Here is a 12,929-nt window from a genome sequence, read left to right as displayed (position 1 = left end):
CCAAGTCCCAGCCCCTCTCTACTACCTTGCAGCTTAGAATGTCCCAGCCAAATGCCCAGACAGTGAGAAGTGTCTGAAGGAAGGTAGCACGTTCCATAACAGGAGACAAGGGGGGTCTGCCCAGAATAACCACCCCTCCCCTTCCCGACACCTGGCATTTCCTGGGACACTGAGCTCCAACAAAAAATAAACTGCACCCACTGGGATTGGAGTGTGGCAGGGGCTGATCCAGACGGCTCGGATCTCGGGTAGAATGATGACAGTGGCACCCGGCAGAGGAACAGTTAGGTTTAAGTGTCCAATCATTATGAATGGAGATGAAATGCATGTGTAATAACACCAATTACGGAACCCTCATCTGTTATTCATGCAATGCCATTCACCACTGTCGGGGCACCTGTTGCTGGGGTCTCCGCCCCCTGCTGCTGCCTGTCCTGCTCCGTGCATGGGGATGAGCTTCCTCCCTGGGCCGAGGGCCGAGCTTAAATAGGTGGACGGGGAAGGACTGTGGCCCCATGGCCACTTGGCAATCCCCACACACTGACTTCCACCTGGCCATGGCTAATGGTGCCCCTCAGGGATGCTTTCCTCCCAGAGAGTCTGCATGAGAGAGGGGGAGAAGGCACACCTTGTTCTTAGTATTGCAAAACACCAATGGAGAATACAAGGGGAGCTGGGAAAATGAAACAGCAGCACCTCCGGGGCTTCTGGAGCAGAAGCAAGTCTGAGAGAACTTTGGGAATGAACATCCATTAGCTGTCTGTTTTGTCCTGGCACAGCTGGGCACTTGGTACGTGTTACCACCTTCGGTCCTCCCTGTGACGCTGTGAGGGAAGTCTCATCATCTCCTTTTAAGGAGGAGGAACTAAGCATCAGAGAGGTTTAAACGCTTGCCTAAGGTCACATAGCCTAGAAGGGTTGGAAACCAGACTTGAACTCAGAACTGTTTACCTTTGGAGGCCGTACCTTCTCTTCACACCGCACTGCCTTCACCACCTCCCAGGCACGATCAATTCACAGACCCAGGAAAGTCCTCTCTGAACTGTCAATGGTGTTCCTAGCCAACTCCTTGATGACTACTATTTTACCCTTAGGGTTGTGTACCTTGGACTTAAGACAGACACTCATTGCACAGTAACACATCTTATTTACACTTGACCATGGACAGGTTGATCAAATGCAGCAAGGAAGGAGAATGGAGGTAGCAGACCACTTTCCCCACTTGAGCTGCCTGGAGCTTCTCCTGTTTGTGTCTCTCCTATGAAGGTAAATTTCAAGTTCCTTTTCTGATCTCTCTCTCTCTTTTAAGTTTATTTATTTATTTGAAGAGAAAGAGAGAGACTCCAAGCAGGCTCCACGCTATCAGCACACAGCCCGATGTGGGGCTCGATCTCACGAACCATGAGATCATGACCTGAGCCGAAATCAAGAGTCACGTGCTTAACCGACTGAGCCACCCAGGTGCCCCTGATGTCATTTTTCTTCCCCGAGAAAGGTGCTATCAAGGCAATACAGACCGATGTGGGTATGAGGCAAACGGCTCCAGCCTGGGGGCTCTCCGTGGCCATCCAGAGATGAGCTGGTGGTGGCACCTGTTGAGTGGCCACCGTGATGCTGGGAACCAACTCTGGGCGCTGCTCCCATCCCCAGCAGCAAAAGGGGTGGGGTAAGGCGTGGAGACGGCATACCCTAGCTCTGCCAGGAAGCAGGGGAAGCAGGAGCCTGCTCTCTCCGAGGAAAAATTAGCCAGGAGAGTTGGCCCACCTGGGAGCCGAGCGTGAAGTTAATTAGTGATTTGGAAAAACAAGTTCAGGAAGAGCTGCCAAGGGGCTGAGCAGAGGGCACAGAGAGGGGAGAAGGGGAGGGAGAGCAGTGTGCCGGCCACCCTCTTACCCACAGGGCCAAGGAGCCGGCCTTGGTGCCTTCCTCACTGGCGCCCGGGCTCCTTCTGCAGCCGCCCAGTAAGTACAAACCACCCCTCCTGCCTTAGGGAACAGCCCCCTGAATTCCTGCAGTGTCCACTCCTGCTGTTTTTCCTTAGAGCTGTTGCAACTGTTTTCTCGTACCACTCACCTTGGCCCTCCCAGGAGATGGGGCTGATAAAGGGTAGCCACATGTGCCCATTTCCCAGGCACGAGAAAGGGCAAATGACTCGCTCAGGATCAGGCAGAGGCCAGGTCCCCTGACTCTCAGCTCAGTTCTTTCCACTTGGTCCTCTAACCAAACAGTCCACTCCTCTTTGGTGACATCTTCACGGGGTCTCAGTCTCCCCTGTGACCTCTCGAGGGCTGGCAGCAGGTGCAAGGCAGGCCCCAGAAAGCCCCCCCTTCCCCAAGGAGACAGGCACACCACCTGAGGCTGAGCTGGGACAGATGCAGGCACCTGGGCTCTGGTGTGTTGCCCCAGGTGGGTCCTGAGGTTACAGGTTCCCCTGTCGGGCCCCAATGATTCCTTTCTCCCTAGGTTATTCCCGAACTGAATTATTTTGTAAGCAGTGGTCCTAAGCAAGTGCAATCAAGGCCCTTCACCTCCAGCAGCAGGGACACTGCTTTTTTTTTCTCCCACTCTCTTTATTGGGGGCTTCCGGGGACAAAAAAGGACTGAGGAAGGAGGCAGTGGCTGCAACAGCACCCAACTTAGACATCAAGGCCTTGAGCTGGAGCCTTCTGAGCGGCCCTTGCTGGGCCATCGCATACAGCTAGTGGGGTACACTTGTACCTCCTTCCCATGGTACCTGCTGAGCAGAGACTGAGGACAAAGAGCTAAGGAGCCCTGGGGTCAGACTGCCTGGGTCCCTCATCCTGGCCCAGCCACTCACTAGGTAAATGCTGAGCTTTGTACGGGTCTCTCACTACAAAATGGGGCCAGCACTAGCTCCCAGCCAGGGGTGTGGGCATGGTCTCCAAGGACCCTTACATGCAGCTTCTGAGAGGCTGAGTTGGACCTGGAGCCAGAAACATCACAAAAATCTTTGCTTTTTAGAAGCAAATGGACCCCAGGAGCTCACCCAGTTCAATTCCCTTTCTGCTGGTTTTGCAACCAAAGAAACCGAGGCCTGGGGAGAAAGGACTTGCCCCGGTTCCCATGCTGGAAGATGTCAGTTCTTTCCATGCTACCTGAGGACACGGGACATAGATTCTGCTGGAAGTCAAAACTGCCCAAGCGGAAAATTGCTTATGTGATCTGGTTTGGCCAGCAGCTGCGCTCCTCCCCGCTGGCAGGATGCGGGAGGGTCTCACCACCCTGGACAGGAGGTTCCGAGCCTCTGTGCTGGAAAGCACCGCCCCTTCCAGCTTCCTGCTCCATGGGCTCCCCACACACAGGCTGGCTGTAGCCTGTAGGGGACCCACCTGTCCGGAGACCCAGGTGTTTTGGCTGGTGAGTCAGCCCTGTTATCAGCCTCCTTCACCAAGCTCATCCTAAAACTGCCGATGGTAGGAATCTCAAGTCACGTGCTTCTGGGTACAAGCTGGTCTCTGCTACTCACTGCCTGAGAGACCTTAGGCAAATTTCTTAACCTCTCTAAGCCTTAGGGTCTTTGCCCATAAAATGGCTTACTATGTGCCAGGCACTGTTCTGGGCGCTGGGGAACAGCAGGAAACAAAACGAACACCCCTGCCCCTTAGGCCTTACATTCTAGGAGAAGGAAACCATCAACAAATAAGCAAATACATAGTATGCCAGATGGTGTAAGTGTCAGGAAGAAAAATAAAGAGGAAAGGAGGTAGAGTATGAGGAGGAGAGAACTATTTCATTTTCTTTTTAAACTATTTTTTTCAATTTGTTTTGAGAGAGAGAAAGAGCACGTGCACGCGCAAGTCGGGGAGGGGCAGAGAGCGCGAGAGAATCCCAAGCAGGTTCCGTACTGTCAGCGCAGAGCCCTATGCAGGGCTCGAACCCACGAACCATGAGATCATGACCTGAGCCGAGATCAAGAGTTGGACGCTTAACTGACTAAGCCACCCAGGTGAGCGGAGGGACCTATTTCAAATAGGGTGATTAGGCAAGACCTCAATGCCAAGGTGACACATCTAAGCAGAGACCTGAAGGAGTGAGGAAGTGAGTTATATGAAGATCCAGGACACCTGGAGAGGCAGAGGGAACAGGCACTGCAAAGGACCTGAGGCTACAGAGTGCTTGATGTGTTGAGGGGGATGAGAACAGTACCCACTTTATAGGGCTGTTTTGAGGATTAAAAGAAATGATATTTGTAAAACTCAGCACAGAGCCTAGAGTGTCTCAAGAATCTGGCACAGGCTGGGTCGGGGGGGTAGGGGGGAGGTGACAGACACCAGTCATTGGGAACTGAATACAATCAGCGGGGGCAGGGGAGGGGGGCCCAAGGAGAAAGGGCCAAGGAGACAGATGGACCGATAAACATAAGAAGACTCATGCCCAAAACCTATATTAAGGATGAAGTGTAGGAGAAGAGAAATCTGAGAACACAGCCAAAGACACTTGCAGAGAAGATCGGTGGGGATGGGATGAGGCGCTGAGGCTTCCGGGGAAGTGAGGTCCTAGAGCCCAGGCAGCGCTGTAAAAGGAGCGAGCAGCCCTGCGGGCTCAGAGGCAGGAAAAGAGAGATAACGTGTCAGGCAAAGCATCTCTGAGCTGTCCCTAGGCTCCTGAGTGACGGCCTCAAAGTGCGGGTATCAGCCTAGCGACCCCTGTTCCTCTCCTTTCATGGGCTCCCCTGGGAGCAGACCCTGGCCCTGGGACCTCCTATCCTGGTTCCAGGGGCCACAGCCCGCCGCCACCTATGCCCCCCTTCGGCCAAGCCAGCACGTGGGGCTCCTCAGGGCCTCTGGGCTGCCGGGAGCTGATGAGTCCGGCCCCAGAAGGAATTCAGTCCAGCCCAGATCGCCGGCCAGGAACGTGCCCAGCCAAATGCGATTCCTGGCTGTTGCCTATCTGTGTTCCGTGCTGTCCTATCTCTGCCGGGGCCGGTCGCCTGGCCAGAAAATTCGCCCCTTCCCTAACTCCGCATGGTTAAAGCACTACTCACGGTGAACGTTTATTTATTTATTTATATATTTATTTATAGCCTGCCTCCTTCTAAAAATTATTTAAGACAGCTAAGTCATTATCCTGCAGGGCCTATCCAGCTTAACTTCGATTTCCTCCTTGAGGCTTCCCTGCCGGCCAACCATCCCCCCACCTCGCTTCACTTCACACAGAGGTGGGATTTATGGCTTTTTCCTCTCACCTCCTGTGGGGCTTTATTCTTTAAGAGTACTGTGGCACCTCTCATGATCCATCTTGTGTTATTACTATTTCTTGTCACCCAATTTCCTTCAACTGCCACCGACTCCACCTGACCTAGCTCCCTTCAGGAACAGGGACCGTGTCTGACTCGTCTCTGTATTTACAGGGCCCAGCCTGGTGTCCGGCATGTGATAAGTTCCCAATAAATGTTTTCTGAATGACTGGAGCCAAGGGGACTGCCTACTTCCTCTCCAGGTCCTGGGGAACCTGTCACGAGGAGGAGACGTGGCCAGCCCCACTAACTCGGGCTAGAGGTGACCGAAATGCCCAGGAATACCTCCAGGCACATGGGCTCCCAGACTCTGTGGCTTTCCAGGGTGGGCCAAGGCCACTGCCTGATGGGGCCCCCTGCCAGAGGCTGGGTAAACATCACCCAGCCTGAGAAAAACCCAAAAAACCCTAGCAGGGAGCTGGGCCAGAGGCTGTGGTAGGCTGGGTGCCCAGGAACAAGGATGGCCTGAACGTCCTGGTGCCCAGCAACCGGGTTCGGAGTGAGGGCAGGACAATGTCCACGGGGGGAGGCAAGGAGCCTGGGGGCTCCCCGTTCCCAAGGCCCAAATGCCTGGCTCTGTTCCTGCCCATTCTTCCCTCATCTCCCCAAAATAGCCCAAGTTTATTTCAGCCCCTCCCCCACTTTACACCCCACCCCAAATGGTGACAAACAGAAACACCTCATTATCCAGAGACAAGATGTTCAGAGGCAAATGTTGGTCTGTTCAGAACAAAAAAGAAAAACACAAAACAGACCCAGGAAGAGACTGGGAGGCTGCCTCGGGACAGGGTTGGGGGACAGGCCAGGGCACCGAGCCTCCCAGGCTTGGCTTCTTGGCTCTCCCTAGCCCAGCCGGCTTGGGACCAGGGGGTCCTGCCCACCACCCAGCTAGTCCCAGTCAATGCCCATGTCAGAGAAGCTGGGGGGCCTTCAGAAAGGATAAGTAGGAACAGAGCTCTGCATTTTCTTCCAAGAAGGCCTCCATTTCACTCCTCTGCGGGGCCAGGGGACACCTCGTCACCTCCCGTAACTAAGTCCCCTTTCTTTTTGTTCTATGCGAGTCCCACAGTGAGAAAAAACAGACAGCAAGCTCAGATGTGAGCAATTCTAGGGAGTGAGGGGATGGGAGCTTCAGTTCGGAGGAGGAAGTGAAGGGAGGGATGGCAGGAGAGCAGAAGGCCCCCTCTGGGGCCCCCTAAAGTCAGAGGCCTTTTCCAGGCAAGAAGGCACAGGAGGCGGCTGAAGCTGTGGCCCAAGCACAGATGTGGGTTCACAAGATCTGGGTTTGGAGCCTAGTTCAACCACCAGCTGTGTGAGCAAGCCCCTCTGGGCCTCAGTTTCCCTCAGTGTAGACTGAGGTTAATGATCCCTGCCTCACAGAGGCCAGATGAGATACTAGAACAAAGCAAGAGTGACCTGATACGCAGTGGGTGCTCAGTGAAAACCCAGCTCCAGCTGCCTTCCTGGGACAGTAGGGATCCTTGGGCCACATCCTCTACTCGGAAGGGGAACATTATGGGAAAACGAATCCAGGTACTGATTTAGCCAAAGGAGAACGACCATCCTCCTTTTTTTTTTTTTTTTAATTGTTTTTCAGTTTTATTTATTTTCAGGGAGGGAGAGAGAGCATGAGCAGGGGAGAGGGCAGAGAGAGGCAACCAGGCTTCGTGCTGCCAGCGTGGAGCTCAATGGGGGCTTGAACTCACAAACCGTAAGATCATGACCTGAGCCGAAACCGAGTTGCACGCTTAACCAACTGAGCCACCCAGGCGCTCCAAACCACTATCGTTCCTAACAGGACTGATAACAGCTGAAGTCAGTCTAACCCCTGGGTCCTCAAGAGGTTGGGAGTGAAGGGAGGGGAGTGTCCTAGGGTCCCGTTCCTCGGGCCTCCTGTGTGCCCTCAGCAAATAAGGAAGGTCTTATTCTACCAACCTCCTTGCTGCCAAAACCCTGCTGGTCCCCCTCAGTCTGGCAAGCCACCCTGGCTGTGGCTGAGGCTGGGACTGTGGGCGCTGGGCAGGTGGGGACAGGACCAGCCTGCCCCATGCCTGCTTTCCCACACCAGGCCACAGAAAGAGAGCCACCAAAGCGCCGCCACGGGCCTGGCCACCGTGAGGGGAGCAGGGGTGAGCACCCTGACTGACCTAGAGCCAGCCTGCCTGAATGGGAACAGCTCTGCGGGCCAGGCCAGTAGCTACGCAACAGGCTCCACAATCAGTTGAGTTCACTTTCCGTTTGTATCTGTTTTGCTCCTGTCATAACACACTACTCAACTGGCCAGCTGGGTGCAAACCGACGCCTGGGGCGGGCCCTGCCCCTCTGCCCTACTGGCCTTCAGTGGGCACCCCACGCCCACGGCTGATGCTGCGGGCCCCGAGTAGGGAGGGTATGCACAGACCCAGTGGACAATACTTGCTGGAAGGGCAGTGTTATTGGCCGCGGGTAAACAGAGTGAGGAGGGCACGGCCCCAGATCGCCTACGCCCCAGGCCCTTAGACCTTGAGGGGTGGCAGAGTAAACGTCCCTGCTGATGTCCCCATCTGCCCCTGGGTTTTCTGATGTCATCCACAGGAAGTACAGAACCTCAGAACACCTTCCAGGCCAGAATAAGAAACAAACCACCCCTTCACCTCCAAAACAGCCTCGTTCAGTGGAAAGAACATGTTGCAATCGGAGGAGCAGGGGCTTTGACTCACAGCACGCCACTATCTGGCTGTGTCATCTCAGGCAAGATGTTTACCCTCTCACAGGCCCAATCTACTGAATGGGGAGGAGATCTCCACCGTTAAGTTTATCGGGAGGACTAGAGATTAATGCAAGTACCTGCATGGCATACTCAAACCAAAAGCCATTAGCAATTTTTTAACAATTATGTATTCTCACTTGTCTGTCCCAGGAACAGCTGAATTGAAGGCTTGCTTCTGCCTGGTGCTCCTCAGCAGGAAGCAAGTCCACTTTTGGCATGAGTGCCATTAAGCTCCACATAGCTGTTCACATCAGTGTTACTGACCAGAAAGTTGGAATCTAAGGGAGGTTCCTGCTCTGCCCTTAAGTGTCTTTGATGGCATCGAACACCTCTGGATCGTGGTTTCTTCATTGCTTCAGTATTAGAATTAACCCTGCCCGGCCCCGAACTCCTGGCCTCGGCTGGAATGCCCTGGCGGATGTATTCCACATCAAACGGGCAAAAGTATCTCGGGCTCCTGGAGAAACTCAAGAGGTCAACTAGGCTCTGCATTTATTCAACGAACCCCCAGGCCGGCCGACCCTGGGGTTTGTTGAGCAGAAGGTAAACTCATAGATGGCACAGCCCCTTGGAATCCAGGAGAGAAGAAGCAGAGATGAAAAGTTCCCCAGAGGCCCCAGAATGCTCAGGAACAGGACCTAGCTCCCCTAACCACATCGTTTCATTTCTGCCTCCCTGCCTTGTCCCCTTTCCCCATTTCTAGGAAGCCAAATCTACTGCCTCCCCCCAGCCCCAACTTAAAAAGAGCCTGGATTAGCCTGTACCTGTTGCTCTCCCCTAGTACCCACAGCCAACAGCGGACACTGGCAGGGTTAATGAACTGCATGAGAAGCCCCCAGAACTCACAGCAGACCCAGGCCAGGGCATCATCTGGGCTGATCTAAGGGCTGTAGGGAAGAAACAAAGGCAGCTCCTGGCCCCAACTTCCCTCTCAGTCCTGACAAAGGGGTCTGCCTTCAGGGGGCTGCCCTGGGATGCCTTGGCCACCAAGACCTCTGTTCCTCCCAGGCCAGAGATGTGTCTGCCCTGGTCTAGCGTTAACACCAGCCTGGCCCGCCCTGCAGCCCCCCTTCCCAGCCTCCTGCCCTCCCCTTCGTGGGGAAGTGGAACTTTCCCTTCCATGACCTGGTTGAGGCCCAGCACAGGAGGGGCCAGGGAGGGTGGCAAGGGCTCTGAGACTCATTAATAGGATGACTTGGGATGCCAGAGGTGAGGAACAGCCAGGCTTTAGGCTGCCAGCCATGAAGCCAGGCACCAGCCTCCGGGGTTCTCTCTCTCTCTCTCTCTCTCTCTCTCTCTCTCTCTCTCTCAAGAATCTGAAGCCATCCTTCATGGTTGTGTTTTTTTTTTTTTTTTTTAAGCCGTCCAAGTATATCCCCATCCCTCCAATCCCTTTCACCTAAGGGGGGGTGGGAGAAACTGGACTGACCTGGGGAGGAGGTGGTGGGATAGGACTAGATCTATGCCACCCTCTTCTCCCCCCACATACCCATTTCAGGCAGTAACCCGAACCAGGGCTTTCTGGGAAGCCAATCTGTGCCGCAGCAGGAAGAAAAGAAGTGGCAACAAATTTGGGATCATCACAGGCAGCCTGTGGCTGGCCACTGACCGCGGGAGCCTGCATCACCCAGAACATTAGGCCCTTCCTGTCTAACTGAAGCCAAGACATCCCAGGTGACCAGGAAGCCTTAGGGGCATGGCAAGGGGCAGACATCTTGACTTATCTCCCTGAAAAAAGGGCTCACCAGAAACCTGGATGAGAGGCCTGCGTTCCGGTCCCAGCCCTGCCTGGGCTGGAGCTGGTGTCCCTCTACAGAACTCATACTTCACAGCGTACCCGGCTGCCCAGAGCATTTAAAGGAGGTGGCACCCGTGGAAGAAGCTAACACATGGGCCTGCCACAGAGTAGGCGCTTAGCACACCCAGTTTTCTTCCCCCAAACCCTGACTCAGGCAGGAGGCCTAATTCCAGCTCTCCAGGCCGCTGGCCCTGTGGAGGAGTGGGGGGTAAATGAAGAGAGGCAGCCTGTGCAGAGAAGGGGGAGGAAGAGCTCAGCTAAGGGCAACCCACTCCCTCGGAGGGGATGCGGCAAAGCAGGCAGCTGGGATTAGGTCCAAGTAGTAAGTCAAGTGCGTGCAATCTCCTGATGAGGCGTGCAGGAGAGAGGGTATGTGTGTCTGTGGGGGGGGGGGGGGGGCAGGCGGGGGGAGTCCCCTGGGGTTCCATGGAAGACAGAGGGAATTGGGAGGGAGGCAGTGGTAAAGGTAAGTCAGTCTCGGCCCAGCCCGCTCCTCCCGGCCCCCATCCCCACCACCACGGGTACTTACACACCCGAGAGGAGGCTCAGGCTCCTGTCACTCACCCTGGCCGCCCGGGAGGAGTAGGGATCTTCGAAGAGCGCCCACATGCGGGGCTGCCAGCCACGGCAGCCCCCCGACCCCGCGCCGGAGCCTGCACCTCCCTCATGGGGCCCCAGGCGTTGCAGGGCCAGCTCCCGCTCATCATCGCCGGCCTCGTCGCCGGTCCCTGCGCCACCGCCGCCTCCGTCCGGGCTCTCGAAGATATCGAGCGCCTCTTCGGCATCGCGGTGCTGCCGGTAGGTCATCCAGCAGCAGGGCTCCACGTCGGTCTCGTCGATGCCCCAGAAAGTGAGCTCCTCCTCGAAGAGCGGCCCACACACGTCGGCGGGGCAGTGCAGCTTGCCGGTGCGGTAGTAGTTGAGCACGTAAGCAAAGACGCCCGGGTGCCGATCGAAGAAGAACTCGCAGCTCCCGCCGCCGCTGCTGCCGCTGCTGCCTGCACCGCCGCCATCGGACTCGGGCCGGCCCCCGCCGTCGGGATCCGCCAGCCAGGCGAGGCGGGTGCCCGGTAGGGTGCGCAGGGTGCTGCGGTAGGTCTCATGTCGCGTGCCGCCCACGTTGATGATGATCTTCTCCGACGCCTCGCCCTTGGCCATCTCCTCCTTCAGACATGTTTTGGACGGAGGCTTGTTCCCCGACTTGCGCCCACGGTAGGAGGAGACACACACCGAGCTGATCATAAGAAGCGCTGCGGGGCTTCGGCTTGGGGCGGCCGCTGCCCTCCAAACACCCTTCCCAAGGAGGCAGCGTCAGACGGGGGAGGGGGAGGAGACGAGGAGGAGGCAGGAGGCGGCGGCGGCCCCCTCTGCGGCTTGGCCCTGCCCCTGCCTCCCCCCGGAGCGCGGAGCAGGAGGAGTTGGGTTTCTCCGGTGCACAGGTGGTTGGGGTTTGGGCAGGCAGCTCCGGCGAGGGAGGCAGGAGGGAAAAGGCGAGCCGAGGACCCAAGCGAGGGGCCCGGGGAGGCAGGAACAAGCCCTCACGCTCCCCGGCTAGGACTGGACACTCAGATGCTCGGGCCCCCGGACACGCCCCCCCTTTCACCCTCAAAAGGCGAGTTAGCGCACAGTCCAGGCTCACTGCGAAGGTCTGGGGCGCGCGCGCGCTCACACTCACACTCACAGGGGCCACCCTCCGGCTCCCGAGTCCCGGGAGCGGCCGGCTTCCCCGCGGCGGCGGCAGCGCAGCAGCAACAAGTCCTCGGAGCGGCTGCCGGGGCCGGGCCGACGCTCTTACGGCAGCCGGCGGAGCTCCGCGGGCCCGGGCTGCTTGCGGTCAACACGAGGCGGCGGCGGCGGCATGTGGCCTCTTCCCCCCATTCATAAATCCAGCTCAGGGCTCAGATGGCGGGCGGGGCTGAGCGGAGCGCGGCGTTCAGGCGGGCGGGGGCTGCGCAGGGCGAGGCGGCCGCAGAAAAACAAGCGCGCCCGCAGGAGCGAGCCTCCCGTCCTGCGTCCGCGGCTCGGCAGCGGCTAGGAGCGGCGCGGGGCTGGCGCTGCGCAGCGGGGGCCGTGCTGGGGCGGGGGGGCCTCAGACGGGGCGTCCTGCGCAGCGCCGAGCCCGGGGGGCGGAGCCGCTCCGGGGCGCGGGGCTCTGGGCTCCGGCGGCCGAGCGGCCAAGGACACCTGCAGGCTTCCCAGGCAGCGCGGATCGAGAGCTTCAGCGCAGCGCCCCGGCGCCGGGCTCCAGCGATCTGGCGGCACTGGGAGCCACGCCATCCGCGCGTCTGCCCATCTCCGGGCGGGGCGCCGGCCTTGGCTCGCGGCAGGAGGCGGGCGAAAGGTGGCCTAAGGGCGGGGGAGCCTGGGCGCCGGTGGGCTGGGGCCCAGGGGGTTCTCGATCTCCCTCCGGCGTTGGTAGCGGATGCCACTCTCTGGTGGCGCCTTTTCTTCTCGGCCCCGCCTCGCCCGGGCGCGCCCTCCGTTGGGTGGGGTGGGCGGGGCGCGGCGCGGGGCCGACCGGACTCGCTGCAGGGCCCGGGCGGCGGGGCTCAGCCTTCCTCCGCTGAGCCGAGCCGAGCCGAGCCGAGGCGCGTAACCCCCTCACCGCCAGCGCCCAGCCCAGCGCGCCGCCCCTGCGCGCGTCCGCCACCGTCCCCTCCGCCCCTTCGGCCCGGCTCCCCGCCTTCCCCGAGCCCGCAGCTCCTCCCACTGCAGCCCCTGAGACACCGAAGGGCTCGCGACCCCTGACCTCTAACCTCCCCCCGCCCCTTCTGGCCGCTCTAGTCAACTCCCCCTCCTTGTTGCGGTTTCATTGCGGCGGACTGGAGGACGGGGAATAAAGGGGGTGGAGAGACAGTGTCGAGTGGAGGAGGCTGCCCCCTCCTGTCCCAGACACCGTGTTGGGGCTTCCTGACCACCCCGCCCCCATCTTGCGCCTGTGAGGCCCAACTAGGCCCAAGATGACTGTGATCTCGATACCAGCCTCTATCACAGTCAACAAAGACCCTGCCTGCGGTGGAACGGGGGACCTGGCGGCCTTGCGCAGAATTGGCTCCTGGTCTGGGTGGAAGAAAACCAGAGTTCTGGCACTATTGTGGGTGTGGAGTGGGTGGTCCTGAAAGATC

The 12,929-nt window shown here is 58.1% G+C and overlaps 1 protein-coding gene across 4 annotated transcripts in view; it reads right to left on the bottom strand.

Moving 5' to 3' along the window:
* Positions 1 to 12,244, bottom strand: part of KCNC4 (potassium voltage-gated channel subfamily C member 4) — a 46,127-nt gene extending 33,883 nt beyond the window's left edge. For all 4 annotated transcript variants that reach the window (XM_043575809.1, XM_043575805.1, XM_043575808.1 and 1 more), the window contains exon 1: positions 10,369 to 12,244. In XM_043575809.1, the coding sequence (XP_043431744.1) occupies positions 10,369 to 11,046 (678 nt within the window). In that variant the 5' untranslated portion in view covers positions 11,047 to 12,244. The remainder of the gene's footprint in view (positions 1 to 10,368) is intronic.
* Positions 12,245 to 12,929: the final 685 nt, after the last annotated feature.

This window comes from Prionailurus bengalensis, chromosome C1, assembly GCF_016509475.1.
Source record: "Prionailurus bengalensis isolate Pbe53 chromosome C1, Fcat_Pben_1.1_paternal_pri, whole genome shotgun sequence".
Classification (NCBI taxonomy): Eukaryota; Metazoa; Chordata; class Mammalia; order Carnivora; family Felidae; genus Prionailurus; species Prionailurus bengalensis.
This window is presented reverse-complemented; position numbering and strand designations above follow the sequence as displayed.